The sequence below is a fragment of the Arachis ipaensis genome, chromosome B3 (genome assembly GCF_059453495.1).
Source record: "Arachis ipaensis isolate K30076 ecotype BB chromosome B3, ASM5945349v1, whole genome shotgun sequence".
Taxonomy (NCBI): Eukaryota; Viridiplantae; Streptophyta; class Magnoliopsida; order Fabales; family Fabaceae; genus Arachis; species Arachis ipaensis.
The window spans coordinates 31,305,915-31,327,478 of record NC_142438.1 but is presented as its reverse complement, the minus strand read 5'-3'; the positions used below and the strand labels follow the sequence as shown (position 1 = coordinate 31,327,478).

General features: G+C 34.6%; 1 protein-coding gene across 1 annotated transcript; it reads right to left on the bottom strand.

Annotated features, from left to right (window-relative positions):
* Positions 1-129: 129 nt before the first annotated feature.
* RECA1 (recA DNA recombination family protein) lies at positions 130-13,411 on the bottom strand. The gene is made up of 13 exons (XM_088509115.1): positions 13,055-13,411; positions 11,432-11,523; positions 11,195-11,270; positions 10,493-10,555; positions 10,283-10,412; positions 10,076-10,161; positions 9,853-9,978; positions 9,583-9,687; positions 9,236-9,292; positions 3,263-3,325; positions 3,110-3,186; positions 2,388-2,460; positions 130-604 (listed from the first exon to the last, which is right to left on the bottom strand). Exons 1-13 carry the CDS (start codon positions 13,256-13,258, stop codon positions 497-499), a joined length of 1,260 nt encoding a protein of 419 aa, XP_088365241.1. The 5' UTR covers positions 13,259-13,411; the 3' UTR covers positions 130-496.
* Between the last annotated feature and the right edge of the window lie 8,153 nt (positions 13,412-21,564).

Here is a 21,564-nt window from a genome sequence, read left to right as displayed (position 1 = left end):
AAAAGGATAGGGAGAGACTATTTTTTCTAAACACTAATCAGCTTCCTCCTCTCAGCTCTCATTATCTCCTAAAAGAAAATTAAAACCTATTCTGAAACAATGGGTAATAAAAAATAATCACGAAAATGATGCAATAGGAAAGATTTATGGAAATAGATGGCAGCAGAATATAGAAATCATGAGGCCATGACTGAGCACTTATATAGCTTATAAGCAACTTGAATAGAAAGAACCATCATTCCTAGACCTTTCACATTCATTTTTTCCCTTTTTCTGTATTTCCCATGCATCTACTGGCTAATGCTCGTCTTTCACATGATTGTCATCCCATCAATTTCATCAATATCAACCAATGAAACACCAGGAACCAATAAAAATATCAAATCATGAAGCCGCCACCATTTCAATTTCGCAGAGTAAGACAAACCCCCGCCCCCGGCCAGTGCAAACCTTCACCAATTTATCTCCAAAACTTGTTAAAGCAATCATTCTATCTTCACTGACCTTCATCAAAGATATCATCATCTTGATGGAGAACTGGACCGCTCTTTGTGAATGCGAGGTTTGTTTGGTTTGTTCCCTCGACCAATGAAGACCGAACTACCTGCAAGTTAATTTACACATTTTTTTTGTATAACTTAAAAAGTACATCTCAGGTATTCAATACAAGAGAAGTTGAGCTCAAAATATAAATATGTCCATTTTTTTACCAGTTGACCATATAATCAAACAGAACTTGTTCAAGTTAAAGATCACTTATATAGTTCGTACATAGTGGGAAGGTAGGACATGCTGTTGCAGTGTTATGCCTGGGACAATGCAGGAGATTCTAACACAAACGAGATTCTAGTCTGTTACACATGAACACCTCTTTATATTTCATGTTTATAAGGGTGCGAGTGTCATGTAACCTAACATTTAGAGAAGTTCTTACTTTTATAAAGGTGGTCTATGTAATTTACCCTAAATATAAAAATTATAAAGAGCTCCTCAATCTTATTCCTTCTAATTTTTCATCTATTGATGATTGCAATAAACTATTTTTTTTCCAATTTTAGAATGTGACAATTGGAAAATTTCAGCAAAGTGTTTACATCAAAATAATGGCAAAGAATATATCAGTCCACATTTATTCAAATTTGTAATACAGCAAGGTATCTCCTGAGTATACAATGTCATAATTGAAGTAATTACTCATTAGTGCTTTACTGTTCCAGATGATGTCCCCAACTCATCATGGTGAAACAGCTTCCATTATCATTATTGGTTATTGCCATTTGATTAATTAGACACCCCTCCCAATTTCGTTGCGAGTGTTATTAGTGCTATATTTTAGGGAATAAAGCAAATGTGCAAACTTTCAACCGGAAGAATTCTAGTACCAAACTTCACAAAGCTTAATCTGTTTAATCCTAGCTTTCCCTTGAAACCAACTGACTAATTGACAGCTGCCGAGACCACTTCTAAAGTTTATTTTAGGAATTGAAAACCATTCTTCTTCCTCGTAGGCTACAATTCTTTCTAACCATAGACAAGCTCATGACCTAAAGATTTGGCTTTTCAAAAGTGGCTTATTTGGTTTTCCCAAAATTGTAACAGCTATATTTGGTAAATAAAAATGATAGTGACTTTCAATAAGCATAAGCTACAAAAATTGTGTTTGGGAAAATTGTTGTTAATATTTAAAATGAATTTAGTAGGTATAAATGTAACAAAGACAAAAATCAAATGTTCAATAATATATAAAACTATATTAGATATTTTAACTTTGAAACACAAGCTATTTTTGAAAAGTATATCTTTATAGGTGCTTTCAAAAACATTCCTAGCTTTTCAATGCTAAACAAATATGCACATAATTTTTTGATAGCTATGCTGCATGACTATATATTATTTTTAGCCAACACTAAACCCTAAATACTAAATTCAAAATCATACATCCGAATAGTATAAAAATAAGGTGTTGTCCAAAGTGTTTGGCTAATATTGATAAAAAGTATTAGACCCCTAGCAATTCTCTTTTTTTTTATTAATTTGCAAAATACAAAATGAGATGTTTGTATCTTCACAAGCACCTCTTCAAAAAGTTTTATCAAATTAGGCGTTCAGCACCGATGAATGTAGCAACTGTTGTCTGAGACCAGAATAATGCTTCAATTTATCACTTGGTGACCAATGTATTTAGAATACTAGTACTAATATCTGATTTTCGGCTACCGAGGTAAATTCGAATTGCAGTTTTCTACCAGATGGTGGGGAAAAAGAAAGTAACAAGCTATGAATAAAGCAGAAGGCAAGCTCACATTTCATGGCAATAAAGAAAAACAAGAACCTAGTTTACCATACACTCGAGTCAAATAGCATATGGAAGGTTCAGACTGTCCAACCTTTTCGATTTCCTCTAAAATGTGTGTGTTCTCCTTCAAGTACTGTATTGCTTTCTCCCTTCCCTGTCCCAATCTGTTCCAAGACAAATTGAAAATAGAATTAATCCACGAGAATTTCTCATATTAAGACAGCCCATAATTGAAGGAAGAAAGAGAACTGGAAAGAATGTTTTATTGTTTGTAGAGTTAATTTCCTTCACTGCCGAACCATACGGAATTTGTGTTAGTAGGTACAGGACTAAAGAGAAGACAAAGTTCACATTGTAGGTTTATGCCATTTTAATGAAAATCATGTCTAATGCAATAAAATTTAGGTCATATCGGATGTTCTAGGATTGTAGATAATATGCATGTGATTGCATCTGTTAGAATCAAAACTGGCTTTCTGGAGTTGGCTGTCTTCTGTTAGGAGAATTTTAGAATCTGTGACAGATAAAGAAAAATTGATTGGAGAAAGGAGAAAAAGAGAAAAAAAAGGGGGGGGGGGGGGTTGAAATTAGAAATATACAAGATAATTAAAGCAAAATAATGCTATATATAATTTGCTCTTCCATTTACAAAATACAAATAACAAAAAGCAAATTCTCTAATTAACATTCTTATGAATCTCCCATCTACATCGAGTTGAAGTTCCATGTGAAGTCCTATTACAGAAAGTAAGAAACAATGCAAACCATTAAAAAAAATGATACTAAGCTTCATAAGCAAGTTTGAGATAATACCGATGGTCCCCATAGCTGTACCAAGAACCTTTCTTTAGGACAATGTCCAGTATTTCTGCACAATCTAAAATGCAACCCTGACAAAAAAAACTAATGAGTCAAAATAGTGATATACAACTAAGGTTAACAATACTTTTCTGTTGCAACACTCACCAGCTTACTGACTCCTTCACCGAATATAATCTCGAATTCAGCTATTTTGTAAGGCCTTGATACCTAAACAATTCAGAGAGTTAATAACACCATAGTGAAGTATAAAATGTAGCATAATTACCAAGAAGAGAATTTTTAGCTCATCAAAATCTTCTAGCAACCCTATCAAGTATAGTTGTCAAGTGCCATACAAGATGGCATTGAGAATCTCAATACCTGTATTTCCGTTAATTCAGTAAGATAATCATTAGGTAATAACTATCAGATGCCTGCATGTTGTTATATAGTACATTAATATAAATAATAAATAATGTTTAATAGAACTTTTCAAGTTATCACTTTCCTTTTCAACACTTGATTAAGTGTAACATGAGTGTGGTTGGCCACACAATTATTTTTTACGGAGGCTATGGTTTCGAAGTGATCAATGCCGAGGGTAAAACTATTTTAGACTTTTCCTCAACCTTTGATCTTCTCATCGCAAATATATGTTTTAAAAAGGGAGACGAACATCTTATAACCTATAAGAGTAGCATGACAAGCTCTCAAATCGACTTCTTCTTGTTGAGGAGAGTCGACCGAAAATTTTGCATTAATTGTAAAATTATCCCGGGAGAGAGTTTGACAACACAACATAGGGTGCTCGTCATGGATTTTCGCGTTGAGCAAAAGTTGAGGAAAAGACATCATACGAAGAACCCAAGGACGAGGTGGTGGCGGATGAAAGGTGAGAAACAAAGAAGTTTCCTAAGACGGGTAGGAGAAGAGGCAAAGTGGGATGGGAATGGAAGCGCGGAAGAGATGTGGAGGGAGATTGCAGAAGTTATTAGAAAAACAGCAAAAGAAAGCTTTGGTAAATCTAAAGGAATAAGACCAAGAGACAAAGAGTCCTGGTGGTGGAATGCGACTGTACAAGAAAAGATAAGGATAAAAAGGGAGTGCTTTAAAAAGTGGTCTTTATGCCGCAACGCAGATAACTGGAAAAAATATAAGGCGGCTAAGAAAGAGACAAAAGTGACTGTAAGTGAAGCAAGAACAAGAGCATATGAGGGTCTCTACTAGTCTTTGGACACGAAAGAAGGAGAAAAATGTATATATAGAATCGCAAAGAACCGTGAAAGAAGAACGAGAGATTTGGATCAGGTTAAGTGCATAAAGGATAAGGATGGAGAGGTGTTGGCTCAAAAGGAAAAGATTAATAAAAGGTGGAAAAGCAACTTCCACGAGTTATTTAATGAGGGACAGAAGACTCTTCCGAGCTTTAGTCGGTTATGCACAAGGGAAGAAGATCAAAACTTTGACCACTATCGAAGGATTCGAGACTTCGAGGTAAAAGAGGTTCTAAAGCAGATGAGAAATGGCAGGGCAGTAGGACCTGATAATATCCCGATTAAGGTTTGGAAGGGTCTTGGAGAAAAGGGCATCAACTGGTTAACCAAACTTTTTAATGAGATTTTAAGGTCAGAAAATGCCTGATGAGTGGAGAAAGAGCACTTTGGTACCTATTTACAAGAATAAGAGAAATATACAAAGTTGCGAAAACTATAGAGGAATCAAGCTTATGAGTCATACCATGAAGTTATGGGAAAGGGTGATAGAACGGAAGTTGAGAAAAGAGACACAAGTAACAGAGAACCAATTTGGATTTATGTCAGGCAGATCTAGCACTGAAGCGATATACCTTTTAAGAAGGATGATGGAGAGGTATCGTAGTAATAAAACGAATCTACATATGGTGTTTATTGATTTGGAAAAAGCGTATGATAGAGTACCAAGGGAGGTCTTATGGAAGGGTTTAGAAAAGAGGAGAGTAAAGATCGCATATATTCATGCAGTTAAAGACATGTATGATAGGGTCACAACTAATGTGAAGACTCAAAGTGGTGTGACAGAGGAATTTCCTATTGGTATAGGATTACAACAGGGATCATCCTTAAGTTCATATCTTTTCACATTAGTCTTGAAAGCACATCCAAGAGCCTGTGTCATGGTGCATACTTTTTGCCGATGATATCGTATTTATGGGAAAGTCAAGGGAAGACCTAAATAAGAAGTTTGAGTTATGGAGAGAAGCTCTAGAACTGTATGGACTACGCATAAGCCGTAGCAAGACAGAATATATGGAATGTAAGTTCAGTCTGAGAAGGGAAAACCCTGATATAGAGGTGAAGATTGGAGAAAATATCCTACGAAAAGTTAAAAGTTTTAAGTATCTTGAGTGCATCATACAAGATAATGGAGAGATTGAACAGAATGTAAATCATAAGATCCAAGCAAGTTAGTCAAAATGGCAGAGTGTATCTGATTTTATATGCGACAAAAAAATGCCTTTAAAACTTAAAGGTAAATTCTATCGCACCGCTATAAGACCGGCTATACTTTATGGTACGGAGTGTTGGGCGGCTAAAGGAGAACACGAACATAAGCTGAGTGTAACAGAGATGAAGATGTTGAGACGGATGAGTGGTCATACGCGATTGGATAAAATAAAGAACGAAGATATAAGGGAGAGAGTTGGAGTAGCATCCATTGTGAAAAAGATAGTTGAATCGCGTCTCAAGTGGTTTGGACATGTGAAAAAAAGACCGATAGAACATCCAATCAGGAGGGTGGATGAGATGAAAGATGGACAAGGGGCGAAAGGCAGAGAAAGACCTAAGAAGACCATCCATGAGGTGGTCAAATGAAATCTACATGTAAACGGTCTCTCTGTAGACATGATACATGACAGAACACAATGACATCGTTTGATTCATGTAACCGACCCCATTTAATGGGATAAGGCTTTGTTGTTGTTGTTGTTGTTTGTTTGTACTACTATTCTTTTTAAACATAAGAACACCAGTAAGGCTACAAGATGAGAACTTAGCGATCCTCCTTACAAAACCAAAAGAAACGAAGCTACCATTGAAATGTAACTTTCTGATCTCCCTCGTCTCTTGTACTCTTTCAACCTACTTAGCATTGTAACTGAAACCAAACCTGAGGTAACCTAACGATTCTTGACCATGGGCCCACTCACCAAGTGACAAATTTTTTACTGCCAACCATGTGTTCCTTTTAAATAACCACCATACCCACTATTGTATTGGCACTCAAAAAGATGTCATCCTTCAAAAAAATACACATCACTATTCGCAAGTTGCAATCAGCACCAAATTTGAGTATAGTCGCTTATCCACCTTAGCATCCTCGTCTCGTCCACACTAAACTTATGCTCATGTTTACAGGTTGCCGTCCAATAATATGTCTCGTACATCATAGTCAGTCTAATGATAATGCGGTAAAATTTACCCTCAAGGGTACTTTTTGTCACATATGAAGCCCGAAACACTCCACCACTTTGACCAATTTGCTTGATCTTATTATTTACATCTTCCTCTATTACCCCATTTTCTTGAATAATACAACCAAGATGCTAAATCTCTTCACTCATGGTATGATATCTTATTAAATTTTCACTTCTATGTTTGAGTCCACCTTTTGCTTGCTAAACTTACATTTCATTTACTGCGTCTTTGTCAAACTAATGCATGCTCTATGTACCTCCAAAACTTGTAACCACAAATCCACTCATTTAAATCATCCCTCGATTTGCCTATAAGAACAATATCACTGGCAAAAAGTATGCACCATGATACAAGTTCTTGGACATGTTTAGTAAGCACCTCCAAGATAAATGTGGAAAGATAGTAGCTTAGATATGACTCTTGGTGTAATCCTGCACCAATGAAAAATTCCTAAGTTCTCAAGTTAGTTGTAACCCCATCATATGTGTCCTTAATTATAAGAATATCAATTATCTTTACTCCTTTTCTTCTCCAACATATCCTACAGGACCTCCCAATCTACTCAGTATAAAACTGTGACAAACCCCAACAGCCAAGAAGTTCAGGGGCAGCATAGAGAAATTACTCCTTTTAAATATACATATAGCAGGAGAGGAATATAAAGAATAACTAATTAGTAAGGAAGGCATCGTGAATTTAGGGAGTTAGTTACAGGAGAGAAATATAAATAGGAGTGAGGAGCTTTGGTTTAAGGTAGGAAAAGACTAAAGTGAAAATTGTGGAGAGAATTGGCCTCTCAAATGCCAAACGTCATTTCAGTAGAGTCATACACACATACTCAATATACTCATTCACTGGTTTGGAGCTATCACATTGATACTCCCTCTTCAGTGATTTCACACTACTTCTATTCTTGTTATTCTTGATCATTCATACTACTTGCTTCTCTACACTTCTTGATCATTCACACACTACTTCTATTCTTGTGATATCTGAGAACCTTACAAAAACCAAACTGATTCTCCGAAAACTATGTCTCTTGTCTTATCCTCCGCTATATCATCCTCAACCATAACTTCAAGATATGACTCATGAGCTTCATCCTCTCCAAAGTGCTCTTTCTCCATTTATTTGGCAATCTTCTTAGACCTTATTGTGGTGTAAAATACAAAGTAACTTGAAGCACTTAAAAGGTCTCTTCCTAGTACTAACATAGTTCAGTTATTCCTCTATCTAATCCTCCCTGTATTTAACTATTCCCGCCAAAAGTTCCTCAGTTACAATTTTGTTGGACCTTATCAAACCTAAAGGCTCTCTTCCTATGCTTATCTCACTTGAACACTATACCATGTAATGCTCCCTACCACAGACAAACTAAAACATAATGGTTCCATTCATATTTTCCCATGGTTTTCTCCATCTTTAACCACTCCGCCTATTTTATATCTGATTTACTTTCCCTGTTGGGGCTTTTAAAGTCGTTTTCAACATGCCCACACATAATTTTAAGTCATCTTCCACCACTGTCCTAATGGATCTTTTACCGCTCAACCTTGAATTCGATACAATTTTATAATTGTTCAATACAAGTACTCCTTAAACTTGAGCAGTAAATTTTATCACAACCAACAAAGCTTAGATGAGAATGGGTGGCAAGCGGGGAAGCCCGCCCCGCCCCGTCGCGCCGAAAGCCCGCCAAACCACCCCGCCCCGCCTAGTGAGACGGTCCTAAAATCCCACCCTACCCTGCCTAACTGCGGGCTGGTGGGCTAAGCCCACCAAATCTCCTCTTTTTTTTTACTATTAACTATTAAATAATATATATAATTCCACAATCATTTTAATAAATTTATAATTTCTAAAGGCATAAAAAAATTATAATTTTTAAATTCACAAACATTAAAGTCTTCGTAATTATAAATATTGTCTCCAAAGCAAAATAAACATAATCCAAAACACAATTATAAATATTGTCTCCAAAGCAAAATAAAACATAATCTAAAACACTCAATTTTCATCTTCATTCTCTTGAAAGTTGGGTTGGGAGAATTGGGTTTTGGCAAAAAAATTGCAAAAATATCCCCTTCCCAAAAAAACACTAAGCTCGGCGAGGAAGCCCGCCCCGCCAAAGCCTGCGGTTTAAGCGGTGCCGGTTAGGCGGCCTTTTGCTATTTGGCTATCCCAATTTTCCAGCCCGGCCCGCCTTTTGGCGGGTTACGCAGGCCGGGCCGGCGGGTTTAGGCCCGTTTGCCACCCCAATGAGATGCACTTGGAAGCAATGATCAAAGATCCTTGGATGATCAGGTTCATCACCAACCCTACTATCCCAGATTGCATTTGATGCAACTCCTAATAAATATTGTGTTTGTAATGATGTTAGTGCTAAGTACTTAATGTGGGAATGGCAAGATCAGTTATTGTTCTCATGGCTTTTCCTTCACTTGCATACCAAAATAAGAATGATGTGGAATTCTTATAAACGAAAGTAAACCCAAGCAAGGAATTCAAACAGTACACTAACAGATAGGTAAACTATAGGAAAGAAAAAGTCAAATTTCTAACTTCAAAAGGGTACAACATAACTTAAAGAAGAAAGTAATTGGAAGTATGTATCAAGTAACTATGTTAGCTACACAGCAGAAATGAAGAGCTTTCAAATGTGCATTCAAATATTCTAGTTTACCTTGCTCTTTTGCACTCTTGCACGGACTTTAAGGCCAATTTCTTCATCTCCTTTAGCCTAAAATAAAATTAACATTAATGCTTAATACTAAAGAATTTTGAAATAATGATTAAAGATTATAAAGTAACAAGTAATTCTTTGCACGAAAGCCACTAGGATTGGTCCTAGTGGTGAGGGTTTAGGTAGTATGCATGAGGTTCTAGGTTCAAACCTCATTGCTATTGTGGGAAAAAAAAAATAAAAGTAAAAATAAGAAAAAGTAATTAATGATAGTATGTTAAGGAGAAATGCAACTCCCATGTTTAAAATAATACATAACAATATATCAAGAAAGTTATTGTGCTTACAGACTTTATCTTCCCTATAGGACGAACTTCTAGCCGAACTGACGCAAAGAACTTCAATGCAATTCCACCACTTGTCACTTCTGGATTTCCATAATAGACGCCAATCTACAAAACAATTAAGATAAATCATAAAAATAAAACCAAAATATTTAACATATCTCAACACATCATTGAAATTATATAATTAAGTGATGTGAATTTACAGTACCTATATGAGTGCATGCAATCCTTGACAAGAAGGTTAAACTAATCAAACACAAATGCAAATACCTTATATCTTATTTGATTCAAAAATATTAGTGTACAGCCAGCTTTTGAGGCATTTCCAGACATCTTGCGTAAAGCTTGACTCATAAGGCGAGCTTGCAACCCCATTTGCTGCATTCCAATCTCACCCTATGTATTATGAAGAAGAGTTAGAAATGAAATTCAATTGCCTAAATTATAAAACAAAGCTACCTATAAATAACAAAAGTAACTGTTAGTCTGTTACCTCAATTTCTGCTCGTGGAGTGAGAGCTGAGACAGAATCCACACAAATGAGATCTACGGCACCAGATCTACACATTCGATCTGCAACTGTAATATAGAAATTTCGATCAACTCATAGATCCAATACAGCAACCTGCTATGCAGCAAGGACAATGCAAAACATTAGCTTATCCATTTCAACCCAACCACTTAAAGGCATAGATATTACTCTCAAGAGCCATCTCTCCGTGATCAGGTTGGCAGACAATCAAATTTTCTACATCCACTCCTAATGATTTAGAGTATGCTGGATCAAAGGCGTGCTCAGCATCAACGAGCATTGCATTTCCTCCTAGTTTCTAGACATCAAAAATAGAACTGCACGTTGGTCTCAAAACATATTTACATCAAGTACATTATTGTCATATAAATGAATTACCTGCACTTCTGCAATAGCATGAAGTGCAATGGTAGTCTTCCCACTGCTTTCTGGTCCAAATATCTAGAAATATAGTCAGAAGATAATGTCAGTTTGACCATGACAGAACAATTCAGGCATAAAGTAATAAAAAGAATCAACAACCCTATCATGTGTAAATTCATGAACAAAAGAATCAAGGAGCAATAACGCATAAACCAGCTTTTTCGGATAGTTTTATCAGAAGCCCTCCCAAACTACAGTAACATACTCCTATACAGGTTAAGCACTACGTATGAAGATTGATAAACACAGGTCAGGGTACAGAGAGAAACAAGATGAAAATGGGGAAAAGGTAAACTAAAGTGCAGGTAAAATAAAAATAAAAAAGGTCCATAACTCCATAAGCAGTACAAATCCACCATTCAGCTAGTACGTCTTTCAAAGTAATGTACACAAAGAAACCAATGAGAAATTTCCAGCATGGTAACCGAGCAATCCTAACTTGTTGAAGATGCCATAAAACACCAAAACTAGTAACAAATACCAATTGAATAAAACCCCAATGACCCAATCCTTGCAGCTTACAAATATATCTCATTCTTCATAATTCACACCCAATTATTTTACTTACTCCTCACTCCAGAAACCTAAAAGTTGTAAATAAGATGGTGCGAAAAACTAAAAGAACAGTGACCACAAACATATACCAGGCAACAATACCTCAACAATTCTACCTTTCGGAAGACCGCCACCTAAAGCACAGTCCAAGGTCAAACAGCCACTAGGAAATGTTTCACTGCAACATTCAGGATGATTTTTTTTGGGGGGGGGGGGGGGGGGGATTTATATGACAGAAAATAGTCAGGCCACAATTTGACATTTTTTTTCCCTTAAATATAATACAATAGATTAGGAAAATATGTGATTAAAAATAACTACAAATATGAAGATACATACACTAAAGCTCCCCCAGCACTGCCCAATCTTGTAACACTTCCCTTTCCAAAAGAATTGTTTATGTCATTCATTGCTGCTTCTAGTGCTTTTTGCTGGAACAAATATTTCATTGTCAGTTAAAACAAATTTAAAACTCGTTGAGCAGAAAGTTAATACGAAAATATCCATCAGCTATCCATTGATCATTCAGTAAAAATGGAACAACAACTACACTTATGGGCAATGCTCACATCATGATTTCTTTAAAACAGATAAATAAAACCACTTTAAGAAACTATACATGAATTAAAGCAGAATAGACAATGTTATAAAATGCTATTTCAAACATTAAGATATTAGGGAAGAATAGAAAAGATGATAAGGAGAAATTTTGAATATTGTAATATGACAATCTAAAAGAGCAATCATACATATATAGAAGCTATAAATTTCACATAAACACTGTGTTATTGAATATATCTCACACATCACTCTTTTACAATATTGTCTATCTTCTCTTGACAGACAATTCTTGACAAACATACAATTAAAATTTCCTTTTAAACAATTACAGATTCCCCTCTAAACAAGTGAGAAGATGAACCGTGGCAGCATCTTATGGTTTGAAAATTGAAAGATAATCAAGTAATAAGAAAACCCCCTGATATGAACTAGAAAAAGAGAGTCAACTAAAATAAGCACGTCTCCTGAAATGCCTCCTATGTCCCATCTATTCCAGTAAATATGAACTTGCTCATTATAATGCCAAAAAGAATACAATTCATCAGGAACAAGCCATTGCCATTTGAATTAAAGGAGATCTTAGACAAGTTAGGGAGATCCAAATTTTTCAGGGAAATGTGTAAAACATACATTCAACTCGACAACATAATCCCAACAACAGTAGCATTCATAAAAGGTGTAAGAAAGAACACAAGATAAGGAAGACATAATAAAAGTGATGCAATCCCCCAAGGAGTAAGGAGAGGAACCCCTTTCCAATATTATGGAAAAATCCAACCCAACCTTATCATAGGCCTTCTAAAATCTAGTTTAGAAACTGCACCTCTTCATCACCTTTTAAACCTAATCAACAACTTAATGAGCTTCAGAGATGCATGCCCGCAAAAGAGAACAACCAAGTGCTTAACAGCTGCTTGGAAATCAACATCTTTCTAGAGATGCTATCAATCATATGTTAGAATCTCTGTACCATTTTTTTCCATTTTTGATAGCATACTTAATCAGCTGATGAAAATTCCACAAAAAAAAAAAGAAAAAGACGATAAAACCGTAGAACTCTTATATAAAGGAAAGCTTTCTCCAACAGAGATGCATGATGATAATTCACCGGAACACAGAAGTTACAACAAATGTTCAAAAAACTTTATGCCCCAGTCATTTCGGTCTTGTAGGTTTCAATAGTCATCGTAAGTAACAAACGTAAGTCAGATGAATCCCTTGAGGGGTCTCAATCTTGAAGGACTAACCTAACTCATTGCAAAGGACTAATTTGACTAACATTTGTTAAAGGACTATTTTGACTTTTGACTTATCGGAACTTACCGGGACCAAACTTAGAGAGAGAGATAATCAGGTAATGAAACAAGAGAAAATATACAGAGAATACGGGGATATGTGTACCCTGTCAACAAAGCGGGGATCAAAGTCACCAGAAATAGCGCCATTGACTCTGCTTTCAAGCTCGCAGTGAACCCTGAGGTTCTTGGAAGTAGCTGAGATTGGACGAAGACGAAGGGACTTGAAAGGAAGGGGGAGGAAGAGGGCTGAAGAGGAGGGTACTTTGAGAAACGCGGTTTGGGGTTTCAGGGGGAACACCAAATCCATTTAGAATGAAGGACCAATGAAAGAACACTGGTGAGTGGTGACACAAATTCAAAATAATTGTTTCAGCTGAGCGTTGAGAGACAAAGATATGAGTAAAAGACTCTAAAAGGACAAAAGGAGAAGAATATGCTTGAGAGTTGAGCCGAAATCAACAAAAATAAAAAAAAATCCAGCCTTGGGTCGGGTTGTTCACCACAAATGCCGGGTAATGTTACAAGAAAAATAAAATATTCAAAAATTAAATTTAGTTCATTTGTTAAAATTTAGGTGAAGTGAAATATGGATGAATCTTAGTATAGACTCCCCAGGTTTAGTACAAATCCAATTTTTGTAGAAATAGTTACTATCTATAAAGTACAAATATTTGACCGAGTCATTATATTTGTATATTAGACACATTTTAGATACAATATTTTTGACGTTCGTCTAACGTACGTATTTAGTATGTTCAAACATATTTTAATAAAAAAATTTCGGACATATTTAGACATATTTATATAACATCACCTGTCAGCATGTTTTGCATTATTCTTAACATATATTTTTAAAATGAGTTTAGAAATAATATATATTATTATTTATTAAAAGAAAAATATTTTAAATATTTTACATAATTAAAAAAGATATTAAAAATAATCAAAAAATTATTTTATATTTTAATATCAATAAAATATCAAAATATCATTATAATTTATCTAAAAAATACTTTATATATTCCTGTGTCTTATAAAATTTTAAAATTTGTGTGTTCGTGCATTTCGTATCGTGTCGTGTTTCATATTCGTATCAGTGTCCGTACATTATAAGTTACGATTGACAGAAATTTATTACCTCAAGACGAAGCATATTTGGAACAATTAAATTTCGAAAATTATAATTAATTACATAGGACTCGGATTGAACCAAACAATTAAGGTGTCTATCTGACTACCTCTACCAAAAATTGGCTCAACTAAAAGTTTTAGAAATTTTTATGCAAAGTAGGGTAAACCATCAAAATACAATGAAATAGAGTAGCTACGGTCTAGCTTTTATTTTTATCATTGGAAACTCAAAATAGTATCAACACAACTTAAATTTAATTTTTGGACAAATATACTTTTTTGTTATTCTAAATTTATTCTCATCATTTAGTCTCTTCTTCTCCCACCTTCTTCTTTTTCTTTAGTGTCATCTTTCACTACAGTCACTCCTCCTCCTCCTCTCGTGGTTAAGGGTCACCGCGTCGCCCCATTCTCGCCGTCGCTGATTGTCGCTCCTCCTCCACTGCATCTCATTGTGCCTTATTTTCTTGCAGTTACGGGTCACCACGTCGCCCCATCCTCGTTGTCGCGAATAATCGCTGTCACGGATTATCGCTGTCACGGTCTCACTGCATCACCACCATCATTTTTCAGATTTATTCCTAGTCCTTCTATTTATTTTTTTTGTTAAATTTGCATTTTTTATCACTTTCTTTTTTGTTTATGTCATTTTTCTCAACTCTAATCACATCCCTCTCATCTTCATTTCTATTTTTTTATTTCGGATTAGTTTCTTATTTTTAAAAAATATAATTGTTGAAATTTTTTATTTTGTTTCAATTTTTAATTTAAATTGTTGAACTAGTAATTAAATTTTGTTGATGATATTGACTTAGATTGAGGTTGAAAAATTAGTATTGATGGTAAAAATAAGGAATATAATTATACTTGGGGTAAAATAGATATTTAAATTAGATATCATTGTTATGTGTATCATTCCAAACATGATAAAAATATTTCTATATATCTATGTTTATGTCTACTTATATATTTGTGTTTGTGTTTTTGTGTCTAGAGGACACCAACCAAACACAACTTTAAAAAGCATACTTTCTTAGGTCATTTGGATATAAGCTTTTTGCGTAATTCCATTATCGATTGCTTAGGTTACGATCTCGGATTACTTTACTAGCTTAGTAAATTTGGAATTTGGATGGAGTTTGTCTTCAAGTTTGTAGATGAGCCTTCAAATTTGTTTTACAAGAAGAGAACGTATAGGAAAACAATGACTATTATGAATAATATGAACAATGAATTAAAATAAAAAAATTAAATTATAATTAATAATCAGATTTTTGATTAATTTCAAATTTTAAATTTTAAAAAACTAAAATTAGCAATTAAATGTTTCAATACGTACAGTTACTCAACATCTCATCAAAACCTCCCACCCATTGGTGCCCGACATTGATGTCGCAGCAACCCTCGGCCGACCGTTCTGCTGATGCCGCGTGGTTCTGGCCGACCAAAACCGCACCTGGTCTCTCCGTTGTCATATCAGATCCTCGGCAGGTCCTTCCTTTCTTCCCCGTTGCCACGGCCACGTCTAGTTACCGCGCAACTAGCAACAGTTCAACACTGCACCCCCTGGATCCCGCCACAACCGGTCACCGCAAAACCCCGTTGGCACACTGTGGTAGCAAATCCGAGAATAGGAAGCCTCTCTCTTCTCCTCACACAAGCACGATGGGTGAAGAAAATTATGCTACACCATCATCAATAATCATTTATGATTATATTCCTTCAAACGGTAATTGTACTTTACAACTCCCACAAGAGATCAACCAGGTACAAAAGTAAAAGTCTTTTTTTTTATGCGGATGTTCATTACAATAGGTCGGCGGATGGTTATTTTTATGCCTAATGCAGATGGTTATTTACGTAAGTACAATTAAAATAATCTGAATGTTCAATGCAATAGATATGCAAATGGTTGTTTTAATGAGCATTTAGATGATTATTTTATTGGATTTGGTTGAAGCATAAAGACTAAACATTTTGAGGGGTGATTAGTTTTATATATAATCAGATGGTTATTTTAATTGGGAGGAGGGAGTTCATGGTGCTGTTGGGGGCTGCTGAGGGAGCTCACGGTGCTGTTGGGACTGCGGAGGATCACATTATTAAAATTTGAAATTTAAAATTTGATGGTTATTTTGTCATATTTTGGAGTTTGGTAGTGAGTAAGAAATGGTTAAAATTTAAAAATGGGGGAGGAGGAAGGTAAAAGTTTTTGTAATTAGAGTTTAGGAGGTGTTTTTTATTTTTTAATTCACCGTGGGCCAATAAATCAGTCCATTGTTCACAATGTCAAGATTTCTCAATATCTCCCTAACAAAACTCTTAGGAGAAATTATGTTTGTTTGATTACTATTTACTAAAATATGTTGGTCATTACAATACTCTTTTATTGTTGGATTTTTTTATTTAAATTAAATAAATATGTAAATTACGAAAAAAAATAAAATGTGAGGTATTTACAAAAATGCGTACTCTTATACATCTCGGATGTTGAAGGATAAGTTAAAAATGAAACATATTTTGGTGTCTGAGACCCTGTGTTGTGACCGTGCGACGCTAAGACATATCTTGAATGCACACAAGATATGTGTTATTATGGAGATTGGGGACTGAGCACCCGAGATATGTGACAATTTAGAAAGGGGTCTCAGTACTCGAGATATGTACAATTTGGCTAATTTGGGTCTCAGCATCCGATATATGCTCGGATGCATATATAAAGTTACAGCAGCCGAGATTGTTGTGCATTTAAATAGTTTTTAAAAATTTTGTTCATTTCTAAACGTTTAAGTTCGAGTTTCTTAAGTAAATATGGCCCCGAGAATATGTTTGCGATGGGGACATTAATAGACTGAATGCTACTTGGCACGTAGCTGGAGCTTTAGATTTTGAGGTTAGTAATTTTTTTTTATTTTATTTTCAGTGAATAATTAGTTTAGATGTTTAGGTTTTAATGACTTAGTTAATGTGGTAGGATTTAGGCCCAGTTTGAGTAAACAACTTAATTAAGCTCTTTTTGACAAAATAGCTTATACAATAAATGACTATATTTAAAGTAGCTTATAAATAAGTTATTTTGTATTTGGGTTTTTAGCTTTAAAAGTGCTTATTTTATAGAAATGTGATCAAAAGTAGTAGTATTATGAGAGAAGTTATTTTTTTTTAACTTCTCTATAAGCTCCTAAATAGCTTCTTAGAAAGCTGCAATTTGGTTTTGAAAATTACACCAGACATTAATACTACTACTAGGGGTGCACATGGGCCGGGTGAAGCCGGGTTTGATGTGACCCAGACCCGGCCCGAAATATACACCGGGTCTATTTATTAGACCCGAACCCGTCCCTAGACCCGATGAAACCAATACACTTTCGGGCCACAATTATACCGGGTAAAAACCGGGTGAAAACCGGGCCGTTAACATTACATTACGTTGATACCTTCTTGTAAGCTAGCATGTAAAAATATCCAAATTTCTAAAACTCCAACCATTATTTAACATGGTAAAATTCACTTAGAAAAATATAACAAGAACCAACCATTCTTCAAAATTAAAGCATAACCACAATCAATACTAAAGTATAACCACAATCAATACTAATATTGTCTAATAATACCAAATATTTAAATCAATACAAATAACACAATATTATGCATTAGTCTAAAGTCTTATGCATTCTAAACATAAAACATTAACTTATAGTTTTATAATGACTAATAACACAAAATATTAAGATTTACAATACTTAAATTCCACATAAGAATAGTCATGATCCATCACTAATAACACAAAATATTAATTGTGTATGATGACCGGGTCACCGGGCCGACTTCGGGTGACCCAAGCTATGGCCCGGACCCGACCCGAAATAATGACCGGGTCTATTTTTGAGACCCTTACCCGGCCCTAAACCCGATGAAATCACACCAAATTAGCCCCAAAAGTGTTCGGGACCGGGCCGGGCCTTCGGGCCGGGCCGGGTCTGTGCACCCCTAACTACTACTACTTTTCATAAGTCAAAAGTTCAAAAAAGTTTCTTTTGAAGTTTCCCAAACGGGCCCTTAGTGACTAGACAAAGTTAGGCAATTTATATATATTTAGTCAGGAATAGTATGGTTTGATATTTTGTATAATTGATTGTAATAACTAATTATAACTTAAATAAATAACAAATATTCTTCACATACAAGTCATTTTTTGATACAAGTCCATACAAGTTTCTTTAACCTAATTCACCTCATACGCCATTAATCTAACTAATTTTTCAATCAACGCGCAAATACATAACTACCTTTTTCGAAAGAATTTTGTTTTCTTTTTCAAAATTCGTCAGCGTTTTCGATCTTCCATCTCTACATTCTTTGTGTCTTTTCTTCCTTCGTTTCTGTGCGTTCTCTCTGCGTTCTCTTTCTTTTTTTTTTCGATTTCCTTCTTTTTCTGTTTTTGAAATTAAGCTCTGAAATTAGTTTTGAAGATAATGAATGATTCAAGTTCAGATTGTCAATTGAACCAGAGCGAAGTGGTTATTGTTTTGAATCAAATGAAGTGGTTGATGTGTGGTTCAATTCTAGTTAATGTTTTTGTTAGTAGTTTATGATTTTGTAGGTGAATAATATTGTGAAAATTACTTGTAAAAATTGTTGTTCATTGTTGATGGTTTGAATTAAATGTAATGTAGGAGTTCTGATGAATCTGTTGCATTTTTAGTTTCGGTGTATATCAAAACTATTTTGGTGTATTATAGAAACTTTTTGGTGTATTTACAGGTTTAGACTTTTCATTTGAACGAGGGTGAATTGTATTATTGTTTTGAATCGAATAAAATAGTGAGGTATGGTTTGAATCTAGATAATGTAGGTTGTTTGTAGTTTATGAATCTATAGTTGAATCGTTTTAGTTTCTGTTTGAGTTCTGAATCTGATTTTATTATTTTTTATGATGAGTTTTGGTGTAGGCTAGCTTTTAATACGGTGTATTGTGGACTATTTTTAGTGTATTTTGTAGTTTCTGTGCGATGTCGATGAGCAGTTTGTTCCAAAGGTTAGGATGACTTTTAACACGCTTGAAGATGTTGCAAAATTCTACAAAGATTATTCAAAAGTTGTAGATTTTTCTACAAGAATTCGAAGCACAAATAAAAAGGAAAATGAAATTAAGAACTAATTGATTATATGTAGCTGAGAGAGGAAATAGAAATCGAACATATCTCCAACTGAGAAGACAAGCCCCTCAGCTGGATTAAATTATCCTGCAAGAATTCATATACACATATTTAAAGATGTTGGTATTTGGATCATTTTAAAAGTTGTGTTGCATCATTCATATCTCTGATGCGCAAATCAAGCAGAGATGCTTAAACAACACAGGGAACTAAGCTATTAATTTTAAATTTTGATCTTTTTAATTTAAAAAAATCTCAAAATCACCTCAATATATTTTATAAAAAATAAAAACATCTTAAATTTGATTAATCTTTATTTATTGAAAATCAGAAACGTCCAAAATGATTAGTTTTTAACCTACAGAATAAAATAATAAATAATAAATTAACATCAATTCATTAATTATAGATATTATGTGTTTAAAATTATGGATGTTAAATTTAAAAATTTTAATAAATTCTACTATACAACTTATATTTCACACATAGACTATTAAAAAATAGAAATTAGAAAATAAAATATAAACAAAAATAAAAAATATATTTTTTTAAAATAATTATTAACTCATTATATTAAAATCAATAAATAAGCATACATATGAATATTTGAAGGTTGTGGTAGGCTTAGAGAAGGGGGGGTTGAATCTATGCCTTCCTTTTAGTTGCTGTTGTTACCCTTTTAAAACAGATTTACAATTCTGATTCTGTTTTAACTTAGCAGCGGAAATTTATGAGACAATTTAATTTTGTCTCATGAATATCAGAAAACAGAACACAGCAGAGAAGAGAAAAGCTAACACCAGCATGTATCCTGGTTCGGTTGCCTTGTGCTATGCAACCTACATCCAGTCTCCTCCACAACAATGGAAGAATTTCACTATAGTTAACAGTATTACATACACCAATAATACAGGATTGACCCAATCCTTTCACACTCAAGTTCTAACCTAACTTGACATTGGCTATGCTAATACCTAACTATTCACTCTTAGTGCTAACCCAACTAAGAAAGGGATACCTCACAGGTACAAGATACAAGACATAAACACACCTAAAGAAATCTGAAAATAACTCTAGGCTTTTCTCTCAAGTGTATCTCTCAGCCTTTTTCCACTCATGGCTTTTTCTTAAGCTTTCTCACAATACCTTTTCTCTCAAGAAATTACAGAAAGATAAACTTAGAAAAGTACATTACAATCAGTAAAACATGAAGGAGATTGACTTCATCAGCAACCTCTTTGTTATGTGCAAACCAGATTCGCAAACCTCAGATGCAGTTCTTCAGTATTGGCCGAATGCTTCTTTGAAAGAAAGCATTATCCAAGTAGAGGAACTTCTAAGCATAACACTGTTCACACACTCTGGTTTTCTCTCCTTACTTTCTGAATGAACAGCAAGCTTCTTTTATCTCCTTGCATGTGGCTGAGTTCTTCTTCCAAGGTCAACACCTTAAACCTTGAGCTTCACCAACCCACAAGCTCACTTTTTCTTCTCAAACATCAAAGTAGAACCTTTGCTTCTGACTTTTCCAACTTGACCGAAAGCCATGAAGGAGTAACCGAAATTGTCTTCCAATGGTCAACCAAATCTGAACCATAGAGATGCAACTTGGTCCCCAAGAATCTCTTGTGACCGTAGATTTGTAGTAGTGAAGAACAGAGATCAACTTTACCTTGAATGCCATTTTCGGATAGTGCAGAGAGTTGGGAAGAAGGGATGAAGATCTGATGCATGCAAGATGAGATGGATTACTTTTAACCTAAGCTTGATTTGGATTAGATTTTCTGCTTTAGCTTCTGTGCTTCAAACTTAGATTTTCTCTTTCTTGCTTCTTTGGTTACTGGCTTATGGAGGAAGCTTTTCTTCTCTTTCTTACTTTTTTTGAAGTTGATTTGACTTGGTCAGAAAGTAGAAGAACGTTGCACTTCAAGAGGGAGAAGACTTCAATCTTACAAAAGAAGCCTTGTGAGATGGATACGGGTTTGGATTGAATTTCCATAAAGCAACCCGGTTGGCCCATCAGATCCTTTGGCTTTGTTTTTTTTGGGCTGAGCTTGATTATTTACCCATCAGCCTTGTTATAATTTTATTATACCATTTGGGCTACTTAAAAATGAATTTGGCCTGCAACATGAAATAAATAGTTAGCAACATATACTTATTAATTTAAACAACTCTAATTATTTATTTTGCCAAAAATAATGTTTGTCATCACTAATTAATTTAGTTAATTTCTTAACTCAACAATCTCCCCCTTGATGACAAACATGATTTAAGTAATAATCAAAAAGGAAGTAAATGAGTTTGAGTAAGGTTTAGAAAC

What these genes read in the sequence shown, in the direction of transcription:
- RECA1 (XM_088509115.1), bottom strand. Translation starts at nt 13,258, where the DNA reads ATGGATTTGGTGTTCCCCCTGAAACCCCAAACCGCGTTTCTCAAAGTA. An exon ending in ATCCCCGCTTTGTTGACAGG is followed by an intron (nt 11,524 to 13,054) that starts GTACACATATCC and finishes TATTTGTTCCAG; the next exon opens with CAAAAAGCACTAGAAGCAGC. An exon ending in CGAAAGGTAGAATTGTTGAG is followed by an intron (nt 10,556 to 11,194) that starts GTATTGTTGCCT and finishes CTATATTTCTAG; the next exon opens with ATATTTGGACCAGAAAGCAG.